This window comes from Aethalodelphis obliquidens, unplaced genomic scaffold (genome assembly GCF_003676395.1).
Source record: "Aethalodelphis obliquidens isolate GAN/ISIS:26980383/991018 unplaced genomic scaffold, ASM367639v1 scaffold130, whole genome shotgun sequence".
Classification (NCBI taxonomy): domain Eukaryota; kingdom Metazoa; phylum Chordata; class Mammalia; order Artiodactyla; family Delphinidae; genus Aethalodelphis; species Aethalodelphis obliquidens.
In genome coordinates, this window is record NW_020838074.1 from 1200091 (window position 1) to 1211746 (window position 11656).

General features: G+C 38.8%; 1 protein-coding gene across 1 annotated transcript in view; it reads left to right on the forward strand.

Annotated features, from left to right (window-relative positions):
• HSD17B7 (hydroxysteroid 17-beta dehydrogenase 7) overlaps positions 1-4583 on the forward strand; it is a 41554-nt gene extending 36971 nt beyond the window's left edge. The window contains exon 9 of the mRNA XM_027099210.1: positions 4167-4583. Coding sequence (XP_026955011.1) covers positions 4167-4268 — 102 coding nt within the window. The 3' untranslated portion in view covers positions 4269-4583. The remainder of the gene's footprint in view (positions 1-4166) is intronic.
• Positions 4584-11656: the final 7073 nt, after the last annotated feature.

Genomic DNA, 11656 nt, shown 5'->3' on the forward strand with positions numbered 1-11656 from the left:
GGTCTGAAGTGGGTCTCTTGTAGACAGCATATATAAGGGTCTTGTTTTTGTATCCATTCAGCTAATCTGTGTCTTTTAGTGGGAGCATTTAGTCCATTTACATTTAAGGTAATTATCAATATGTATGTTCCTATTCCCATTTTCTAAATTGTTTTGGGTTCGTTATTATAGGTCTTTTCCTTCTCTTCTGTTTCTTGCCTAGAGAAGATCCTTTAGCATTTGTTGTAAAGCTGGTTTGGTGGTGCTGAACTCTCTCAGCTTTTGCTTGTCTGTAAAGGTTTTAATTTCTCCATCAAATCTGAATGAGATCCTTGCTGGGTAGAGTAGTCTTGGTTGGACGTTTTTCTCCTTCATCACTTTTAGTATGTCCTGCCACTCCCTTCTGACTTGCAGAGTTTCTGCTGAGAGATCAGCTGTTAACCTTATGGGGATTCCCTTATGTGTTATTTGTTGTTTTTCCCTTGCTGCTTTTAATATGCTTTCTTTGTATTTAATTTTTGACAGTTTGATTAATATGTGTCTTGGCGTTTTTCTCCTTGGGTTTATCCTGTATGGGGCTCTCTGTGCTTCCTGGACGTGATTAACTATTTCCTTTCCCATATTAGGGAAGTTTTCAAGTATAATCTCTTCAAATATTTTCTCAGTCCCTTTCCTTTTCTCTTCTTCTTCTGAAACCCCTATAATTCGAATGTTGGTGCATTTAATGTTGTCCCAGAGGTCTCTGAGACTGTCCTCAGTTCTTTTCATTCTTTTTTCTTTATTCTGCTCTTCAGTAGTTATTTCCACTATTTTATCTTCCAGATCACGGATCCATTCTTCTGCCTCAGTTTTTCTGCTATTGATCCCATCTAGAGTATTTTTAAGTTCATTTATTGTGTTGTTCATCGTTGCTTGTTTCATCTTTATTTCTTCTAGGTTCTTGTTAAATGTTTCTTGCATTTTGTCCATTCTATTTCCAAGATTTTGCATCATCTTTACTATCATTATTCTGAATTCTTTTTCAGGTAAACTGCCTATTTCCTCTTCATTTGTTAGGTCTGGTGCATTTTTATCTTGCTTCTTCATCTGCTGTGTTTTTCTGTCTTCTCATTTTGCTTATCTTACTGTGTTTGGGGTCTTCTTTTTGCAGGCTGCAGGTTCATAGTTCCCGTTGTTTTTGATGTGTGTCTCCAGTGGCTAAGGTTGGTTCAGTGGGTTGTGTAGGCTTCCTGGTGGAGGGGACTAGTGCCTGTGTTGTGGTGGATGAGGCTGGATCTTGTCTCTCTAGTGGGCCGGTCCACGTCTGGTGGTGTGTTTTGGGGTGTCTGCCGCCTTATGATTTTAGGCAGCCTCTCTGCTAATGGCTGGGGTTGTGTTCCTGTTTTGCTAGTTGTTTGGCATAGGTTGTCCAGCACTGTAGCTTGCTGGTCGTTGAGTGAAGCTGGGTGCTGGTGTTAAGATGGAGGTCTCCGGGAGATTTTCGCCATTTGATATTACGTGGAGCTGGGAGGACTCTTGTTGACCAGTGTCCTGAAGTTGGCTCTCCCACCTCAGAGGCAGAGCCCTGACTCCTGGCTGGAGCACCAAGAGCCTTTCATCCACATGGCTCAGAATAAAAGGGAGAAAAAGTAGAGAGAATTAGTAGAAGTATGAAGAAATAAAGAAAGAAAGGAGGGAAGGAAGGAAGGAAGAAGGAAAGAAAGAAGGTAAAGTATAATAAAGTTATTAAAATTAAAATTAATTATTAAGAAAAAAATTAAAAACCAAGGACGGATAGAACCCTAGGACAAATGGTGGAAGCAAAGCTATACAGACAAGATCTCACACAGAAGCATACACATACACATTCACAAAAAGAGGAAAAGGGGAAAAAATCATAGATGTTGCCCTCGAAGCTCACCTCCTCAATTTGGGATGATTCGTTGTCTATTCATGTATTCCACAGATGCAGGGTACATCAAGTTGATTGTGGAGCTTTAATCCGCTGTTTCTGAGGCTGCTGGGAGAGATTTCCCTTTCTCTTCTTTGTTCTCACAGCTCCCAGGGGCTCAGCTTTGGATTTGGCCCCACCTCTGCGTGTAGGTCACTGCAGGGCGTCTGTTTTTTGCTCAGACAGGACGGGGTTAAAGGAGCCACTGATTCGGGGGCTCTGGCGTACTCAGGCCGGGGGGAGGGAGGGGCACGGAGTGCGAGGTGGGCCTGCAGCGGCAGAGGCCGGCGTGACGTTGCACCAGCTTGAGGCCCGCCGTGCGTTCTCCTGGGGAAGTTGTCCCTGGATCCCGGGAACCTGGCAGTGGTGGTCTGCACAGGCTCCGCGGAAGAGGGGTGTTGATAGTGACCTGTGCTCGCACACAGGCCCCTTGGTGGCGGCAGCAGCAGCCTTAGCGTCTCCCCCCCGTCTCTGGGGTCCACGCTGTTGGCCGCGGCTCGCGCCAGTCTCTGGAGCTCCTTTAAGCAGCGCTCTTAAACCCCTCTCCTCGCGCACCAGGAAACAAAGAGGGAAGGAAAAGTTTCTTGCCTCTTCGGCAGGTGCAGACTTTTCCCAGACTCCCTCCCGGCTAGCCGTGGTGCACTAACCCCTTCAGGCTGTGTTCACGCTGCCAACCCCAGTCCTCTTCCTGTGCTCCGACCGAAGCCTGAGCCTCAGCTTGCGGCCCCGCCCACCCCAGCGGGTGAGCAGACAAGCCTTTCGGGCTGGTGAGTGCTGGTCAGCACCTATCCTCTGTGCGGGAATCTCCCCACTTTGCCCTCCGCACCCCTGTTGCTGTGCTCTCCTCCGCAGCTCCGAAGCTCCCCCTCTGCCTCCCGCAGTCTCCGCCCGCAAAGGGGCTTCCTAGTGTGTGGAAACCTTTCCTCCTTCACAGCTCCCTCCCACTGGTGCAGGTGCCGTCCCTATTCTTTTGTCTCTGTTTTTTCTTTTTTTTCTTTTGCCCTACCCAGGTACGTGGGGAGTTTCTTGCCTTTTGGGAGGTCTGAGGTCTTCTGCCAGCATTCAGTAGGTGTTCTGTAGGAGTTGTTCCACGTGTAGATGTATTTCTGGTGTATCTGTGGGGAGGTAGGTGATCTCCACGTCTTACTCTTCTGCCGTTTTCCCAGCACTGCAGAATATGTTTTAACCTTTAATTAATTTTGGGAAGTCAGCTCTCTGCTCTGTTTAAAAGTTGGGTTGAACTAAAGAGAGCTATAATGTCTTTTCCAGTTACAACATGAAAAAACACTAATATGATTGAACGAATAGAAATATTTTTTCCAAAATGTTATAAAGTTTTCTTTTATTTTTTAGCCTTTTAGCTTCATGAAGAAAGAGGCTTTTTTTTTAAGTTTAGGCTCTGTGTTGACTTGGAAAGAGATAACAAACACTTTATAGAGGCTGAAAGTTTGCTTTTATGTACAGTGTGTAAGTTAAAATTAGATTTTCTACATAAAACAGAAGAGTGTAAAATAATAGTGGATTAAACAAGATAAAAGCTTAGGTTTCTCGCATGTAAAGCAGTTTGGAGAGGCAACCTTAGGCTGGCCTGGCAGCTCTGCAAATTGTCAGGTGCCCAGGTACCTTCTGTCATCCCTGAGGTGTGGCCCTCATCCTTATAGCTCAGGGGAGCAGCATGGAAGAAGGGAGAAAGAAAAGGGTGCCCCATTCCTTTTAAAGAGAGTCCTGGATAGGTACCGTACAACACTTCCACTTACATCTCATTGGCCAGAACATGGTCACCTGGTACCACTAACTTCAGTGTAGGCTGGAAATGTAGTCTTTCATCTGCAGGGCAGTGAGCTCAGCTAAGATCAGGGCTCTTTTACTAAAGAATGTGGATATTAGGAAGTAAGTAGCAGTAGGAATTTAAAAAAAAATTTCTTGATTTTCCTCTCTTGGCCTTTTTTATATCACAGATGTTTGGTGTCTTCTGTTACTAGGTACACAGCAGTTAGGGGAGACAGCAAAGCCCAGATCTTTCAGTCTTGCTATTTAAGGGAAGCATCAGTAGGTTTGGTGAGTGTTGGAGTTTGGATGGAGAGTTAATGTGTCCTCAGGATTCCTAACATTCCCCACATGGCTGCCACCACAGCCCATTCCAACTGGCCCTATTTTGGGTTCTCTTACCTGTGTTATTTAAATGGCTCCCTTTTATTCAAATACTATTCATTTCATTTTTCCTTCGTAGTCATCCCTATCTTTGTTTCTTTTCCAGATAGACCTGGATGAAGACACTGCTGAAAAATTTTACCAAAACTTACTGGAACTGGAAAAGGATATTAGGGTCACCATTCAAAAAAGCAAAAACCAGAGCTGAAAATGGTGCTCTTTGAGCACCATTTTCATGCCTTCTATGGATTCTGGAGCACCTGAGTTTCTGAGTTGGACGGTGTGCATTTGTGGTAAACTGTGAGTTCTGATTTTCTCTTTGTTTCAGAATTACCTCTATGACTGTGTGTGTGTTTGTGCATGTGAGAAAAAGATTGATAAAATATAATATATTCTTAAGAATGGTGTTATATCAAAATTGTCCTAAGTGTCCATCATTGGATGAATGGATAAAGAATATGTGGCACATATATACAATGGAATATTACTCAACCATAAAAAGAAACGAAATTGAGCTGTTTGTAATGAGGTGGATGGACCTAGAGTTTGTCATACAGAGTGAAGTAAGTCAGAAAGAGAAAGACAAATGCCGTATGCTAACACATATATATGGAATTTAAGAAAAAAAAATGTCATGAAGAACCGAGGGGTAAGACGGGAATAAAGACACAGATCTACTAGAGAATGGACTTGAGGGTATGGGGAGGGGGAAGGGTAAGCTGTGACAAAGCAAGAGAGTGGCATGGACATACATACACTACCAAACGTAAAATAGCTAGTGGGAAGCAGCCGCATAGCACAGGGAGATCAGCTCAGTGCTTTGTGACCACCTAGAGGAGTGGGAGGGAGGGAGACGCAAGAGGGAAGAGATATGGGAACATGTGCATATGTATAACTGATTCACTTTTTTATAAAGCAGAAACTAACACACCACTGTAAAGCAATTATACTCCAATAAAGATGTAAAAACAAAAAAATTGTGCTAGTCACAATTTGTTTATTCTGTGAACTGCAGCCCAAGCTACACTTCGTGGGATGAGGTGTAGACTTGAATAATCATGACACAGACACACACTGGTTCTCCTTTTCACCTGCCCCAGCAGAAGGAAATACTGCCCATTCTCTGAGTGACCATCTTAGCCTTGTTCCTTTCGAGTAGTTTTCCTAGGTCTTGTACCTTATTTCTTCTTCCACATGCTGCTTTTACCAATCCTAATACAGATTTTCATGTAATTAATCATAGTAGCAAAGTGTCTGTATTTGGGCCACTTGAATTATTTTTTTATTTTAAAAATGTCTTTTATTGAGATTGATTTAGTCCATGTTAATAGTGGGCCTGACCTTTAACACAATTTGCAAATTTGTTTATTACTTACCCACTCGTTTTCATGACATTTTAGTGGATGTAATCTTGCAGCAAAAATGATTTATTCAGATTGTTTCAATGAAATTTTCCAATTGAATAATTACTGGTGGAATGTCTCCTGGTATCAGTAGTGGTCAAAAGTGGTTAGGACTTAGTTTGCATGATATGAAGACAAAATGCTAAGATGCTTAGATGTTTCAACCAACACCTGTAATATAACAGTTACAGTTTGAATGAGTTAATGTGAAAAATTATATGTAAATATAATTTATTTACATTTTAAAGTATGGATTTTTGGTTATACTTTAAGTTTGTTGCTAAAGATATTTTTAATAACAATAAACATGTGAAAATGAGGGCTGAACACTGTCTTCAAGAAAGAAGGGTAAAGTTGGAGAGCTGAAAGACCTGGTTTTTGATCTTCTGTTCACTCGCTGTTAATTGGGAAGAAGGACTTTGTTATGGATCTCAAACTCTTCATCTGTGAAGGAATTATCTTTCTGCTTCCTCTGTTCATGGGTATGAAGTGAGCATTAAATGCAATAATATGTGAATGAATAAAGAGCATTTTTTGAGAATGATGACTACAAAGTTTTTATTAGAGATTAATAAGCCAGAGTGTCATAGTTGAAATATTACTGTGTAAGGCACTGAGTGACCACGTCCCACCTAACTGAGAGTTGGTTCTGTTTCCCGAATGTTTTGTTTTAAATTGAAGTACAGTTGACTTACAGTGTTTCAGATGTACAGCAAAGTATTTCAGTTATTTATATATATGTATATTTCAGATTCTATTCCATTATAGGTATTACAAGATATTGAATATAGTTTCCTGTGCCATACAGTAGTTCCTTGTTGTTTATTTTACACATAGTAGCATGTATCTGTTAATCCCAAACTCCTAATTTATCTCCCCCAGCCCTGCTATCCCCTGTGGTAACCATAAGCTTGTTTTCTCTGTGAGCCTATTTGTTTTATAAATAAGTTCATTTGTATCATATTTTTAGAATCCATGTATAAGTGATATCGTGTGATATTTGTCTTTCTGTCTGACTTACTTCACTTAGTATGATAATCCCTGGGTCCATCCATGTTGGTGCAAATGGCATTATTTCATTCTTTTTTATGGCTGAGTAGTAGTCCATTGTATATTGTATGTGTGTGTGTGTGTCTGTGTATCATGTATTCTTTATCCATTCATCTGTCTATGGACATTTAGGTGGCTTCCATGTCTTGGCTATTGTGAATAGTGCTGCTATGAACATAGGGGCGCTTGTATCTTTTCCAGCCGGAGTTTTCATCTTGTCCAGATATATACCCAGAAGTGGGATTGCTGGATCATATGGTAACTGTTTTTACATTTTTAAGGAACCTCCAGACTGTTCTCCATAGTGGCTCTACCAATTTACATTCCAACCTACAGCATAGGAGGGTTCCCTTTTCTCCACACCCTCTCCAGCATTTACTATTTGTAGACCTTTTTTTTAAATTTGCTTTGGCTGTGTTGGGTCTTCATTGCCGTGTGCGCAGGCTTTCTCTAGTTGCAGTGACTGGGAGCTACTCTTTGTTGCGGTGCATGGGCTGCTCACTGTGGTGGCTCCTCTTGTTGCAGAGCATGGGCTCCAGTAGTTGTGGCATGCAGGCTCAGTAGTTGTGGCACATGGGCTTAATTTCTCCACGGCATGTGGGATCTTCCCGGACTAGGGATCAAACCCATGTCCCCTGCGTTAGCAGGTGGATTCTTAACCACTGTGCCACCAGGGAAGTCCCTATTTGTAGACTTTTTGATGACGACTATTCTGACCAGTGTGAGGTGATATCTAATTATCTCTAATAATTAGCAATGTTGAGCATCTTTTCATGTGCTTTTTGGCCATCTGTATGTTTTCTGTGGAGAAATGTCTATTTAGGTCTTCTGTTCATTTTTTTAAATTGGGGTATTTGGTTTTGTTTCAACATTGAGTGGTATAAGCTATTTGTATATTTTAGAAATTAACCCCTTGTCAATCACATCATTTGTAAATATTTTCTCCCGTTCTGTAGGTTGTCTTTTCATTTTATTGATGGTTCCCTTTGCTTTTAAGCTTTTAAGTTTAATTAGGTCCCATTTATTTTTGCTTTTATTTATTTCACTTTACGAGATGGATACAAAAACGTATTGCTGCAATTTATGTGTTCTGCCTATATTTTCCTCTAGGAGTTTTATAGTATCCACTCTTAGGCATTTAATCCATTTTGAGTTTTGTTTTTTTTTTTTTGTATAGGGTATTACAGAATGTTGTAATTTCATTATTTTACATGTATCTGTCCAGTTTTCCCAGCACCACTTATTGAAGAGACTGTCTTTTCTCCATTGTATATCCTTGCCTCCTTTGTCATAGATTAATTGACCATAGCTGCATGGGTTTATTTCTGGGCTTTCTATCCTCTTCCTTGATCTATGTGTCTGTTTTTGTGTCAGTACCATATTGTTTTGATGACTATAGCTTTGTAGTATAGTCTGTAGTCAGTGAGCCTGATTCCTCCAGCTCCGTTTTTCTTTCTCAAGATTCCTTTGGCATTTCAGGGTTTTATGTTTCTACACAAATTTAAAATTTTTTTGTTTTAGTTCTGTGAAAAATACCATTGGTAATTTGCTAGGGATTGTATTGAATCTGTAGACTGCCTTGGGAAGGAAGTATGGTCATTTTTACAATATTGATTCTTCCAATCCTAGAACACATTATATCTTTCCATTTGTGTCATTCTCAATTTCTTTCATCAGCATATTATAGTTTTTGGAGTACAGGACTTTTGCCTCCTTAGGTAGGTTTATTCCTAGGTATTTTATTCTTTTTCATGCAATAGTAAATGGGATTGTTTCCTTAATTACTCTTTCTGATATTTCATTGTTAGTGTATAGAAATGCAACAGATTTCTGTGTATTAATTCTGTATCCTGTAATTTTACCGAATTCATTGATGAACTCTGGTAGTTTTCTGGTAGCATCTTCAGGATTTTCTGTATATAGTATCATGTCATCTGCAAACAGAGACAGTTTTACTTCTTCCTTTCCAATTTGGATTCCTTTTATTCCTTTTTCTTCTCTGATATGGCTAGGACTTCCAAAACTTTTGAATAAAAGTGGCAAGAGTGGGCATCATTGTCTTATTCCTGATCTTAAAGGGAATGTGTTTAGCTCTTCACAGTTGAGTATGTTAGCTGTGGGTTTGTCATATATGTCCTTTATTATTTTAAGGTATATTCCCTCTATGCCCACTTCCTGGAGAGTTTTTATCATAAAAGGATGGTGAATTTTATCAAAAGCTTTTTCTGTGTCTATTGAGATTAACAAATTGAAGGATAAAAACCACATGATAATGTGGTATATCAGGTTGATTGACTTGCAGATATTGAAAAATCCTTGCATCCTGGGGATAAATCCCACCTGATCATGGTGTATGATCCTTTTAATGTATCATTGGATTTAGTTTGCTTATATTTTGTTGAGGATTTTTGCATCTATATTCATCACTGATATTGGCCTGTAATTTTCTTTGTGGCATCTTTGGTTTTGGTATCAGGGTGATGGTGGCCTCAGAGAATGAGTTTGAAAGTGTTTCTTCCTCTGCAGTTTTTTTTAGAATAGTTTCAGAAGGACAGGTGGTACCTCTTCTCTAAATGATTGGTAGAATTCACCTATGAAGGTATCTGGTCCTGGACTTTTGTTTGTTAGGAGTTTAATTACTGATTCAATTTCATTACTGGTAATTGGTCTGTTCATATTTTCTATTTCTTCCTAGTTCAGTCTTGGGAGATTGTACATTTCTAAGAATTTTTCCATTTCTTCTAGGTTATCCATTTTATTGGCATATAATTGCTTGAAGTAGTCTCTTATGGCCATTTGTAACTTCTTTTTCATTTCTGATTTTGTTGATTTTGGCCCTCTTTTTTTTTTTCCTGTTGAGTCTGGATAAAGGTTTATCAATTTTGTTTCTTTTCAAAGAGACAGACAGTTTTTAATGCCACTGATCTTTACTATTGTTTTTCAGTCTCTATTTTATTTATTTCTGCTCTGATCTTTATAATTTCTTTCCTTGTACTAACTATGGGTTTTGTTTGTTCTTCTTTCTCTAGTTCCTTTAGGTGTAAGGTTAGATTGTTTATTTGAGAGGTAAGTTCATATCGCTATAAACTTCCCTCTTAGAACTGCTTTTGCTGCATCCCATAGGTTTTGGATTGTAGTATTTTCATTTATCTCTAAGTATTTTTTGATTTCCTCTTTGATTTCTTAAGTGATCTATTGGTTGTTTAGTAGCATATTGTTTAGTCTCCATGTGTTCTTAGGTTTTTTTTTGAAGTTTTATTTTTGTAGTTGATTTCTAGTATCATAGTGTTTTGGTCAGAAAAGATGCTTGATATGATTTCAATTTTCTTAAATTCACTGAGGCTTGCTTTATGTCCTAGCTTGTGATCTATCCTGGAGAATGCTCCACGTGAATTTGAAAAGAATGTGTATTCTGCTGCTTTCTGGTGGAATGCTCTGTAAATATCAATTAACTTCTTTGGCCTAATGTGTCATTTAAGGCCTGCATTTCCTTATTGATTTTCTGGCTGGATGATCTGTCCATTGATGTAAGTGGGTTTTAAAGACCCCTATTATTGTCTTACTGTCAATTTCTCCTTTTATATCTGTAAATATTTGCCTTGTATGTTAAGGTGCACTGCCACTGAACAGAAAAAAAGAATGAAAAGAAATGAGGACAGTTTAAGAGACTTCTAGGACAACATCAAGTGTACTAATATTCACATTAGAGAGTCCCAGAAGGACCTATATGTAAATATATATGTTGGGTCCATATATATTTATAATTGCTATGTTTTCTTCTTGGATTGATCCTTTGATCATAATGTAGTGTTCTTCCATGTCTCTTGTAACAGTTTTCATGTTAAAGTCTATTTTGTCTGATATAAGTATTGCTCTTCCAGCTTTCTTTTCATTTCCATTTGTGTGGAATACCTTTTTCTATCCCCTCACTTTCCATCTGTATGTGGCTCTAGATCTGAAGTGAGTCTCTTGTAGGCAGCATATTTACAGGTCTTTTTTTTGTATCCATTCAGCCAGTCTATGTCTTTTGGTTGGAACATTTAGTCCATTTATATTTAAGGTAATTATCGATATGTATGTTTTTATTGCCATTTTGTTAATTGTTTTGGATTTGTTTTTGTAGATCTTTTTTCCCTTTTCTTGTGTTCTCTTTTGTGATTTGTTGACCAACTTTAGTGTTATGTTTGGATTCCTTTTTCTTTGTTTTCTATATATCATATTTTTGGTTTGTAGTTACGATGAGGTTTTTATATAGCAGTCTCTATATATGTGATTGTTTTTAAGTTGGTGGTCTGTTCATTTCAAAGATGTTTCACATACCCTTCATTTGTATTCCCCTGCCCTCACTATTACTGTTTTTGATATCATATTTTACATCTAATTGTTTCATGTATCCCATAACTGCTTGTTGATACAGATGATTTTACTACTTTTGTCTTTGAACCTCACTACTAGTTTTGTGTGTGGATGATTTCATACCTTGACTGTATGTTTGCCTTTACTGGTGAGCTTTGTCCTTCCTTAATTTTCTTGTTTTTATCTGTGACATTGTCTTTTCCACCTAGAGAAGTTCCTTTAGCATTTTTTGTAAAGTGATTTTGTGGTACTGAATTCTTCTAGCTTTTGCTTGTCTGTAAACCTTTTGATTTCTCCATCAAATCTGAATGAGAGCCTTGCTGGGTAAGTATTCTTGATTGTAGGTTTTTCCCTTTCATCACCTTACGTATATCATGCCACTCCCTTCTGGCCTATAGATTTTGTGCTGGCCTTATGGGAGTTGCCCTGTAATTTGTTGTTCTCCCTTGTGGCTTTTAGTATCCTCTCTTTATCTTTAATCTTTGTTATTTTGATTACAATGTGTCTTTGTGTGTTCCTCTATGGGACTCTGCACTTTTGGGCTTGTGTGACTGTTTCATTTCCCAGGATAGGGAGGTGTTCAGCTGTTATGTCTTGAGATATTTTCTTGGGCCCTTTCTCTCTCTTTTCTCCTTCTGGGACTCTCTAATGTAAATATTAGTGTACTTGATGTTGTCCTAGAGGTCTCTTAAACTGTCCTCATTTCTTTTCTTTTTTTTTTTTTCTTTTCAGTGGCAGTGATGTCCACTTCTCTGTCTTCCAGGTCACATATTCTTTCTTCTGAATC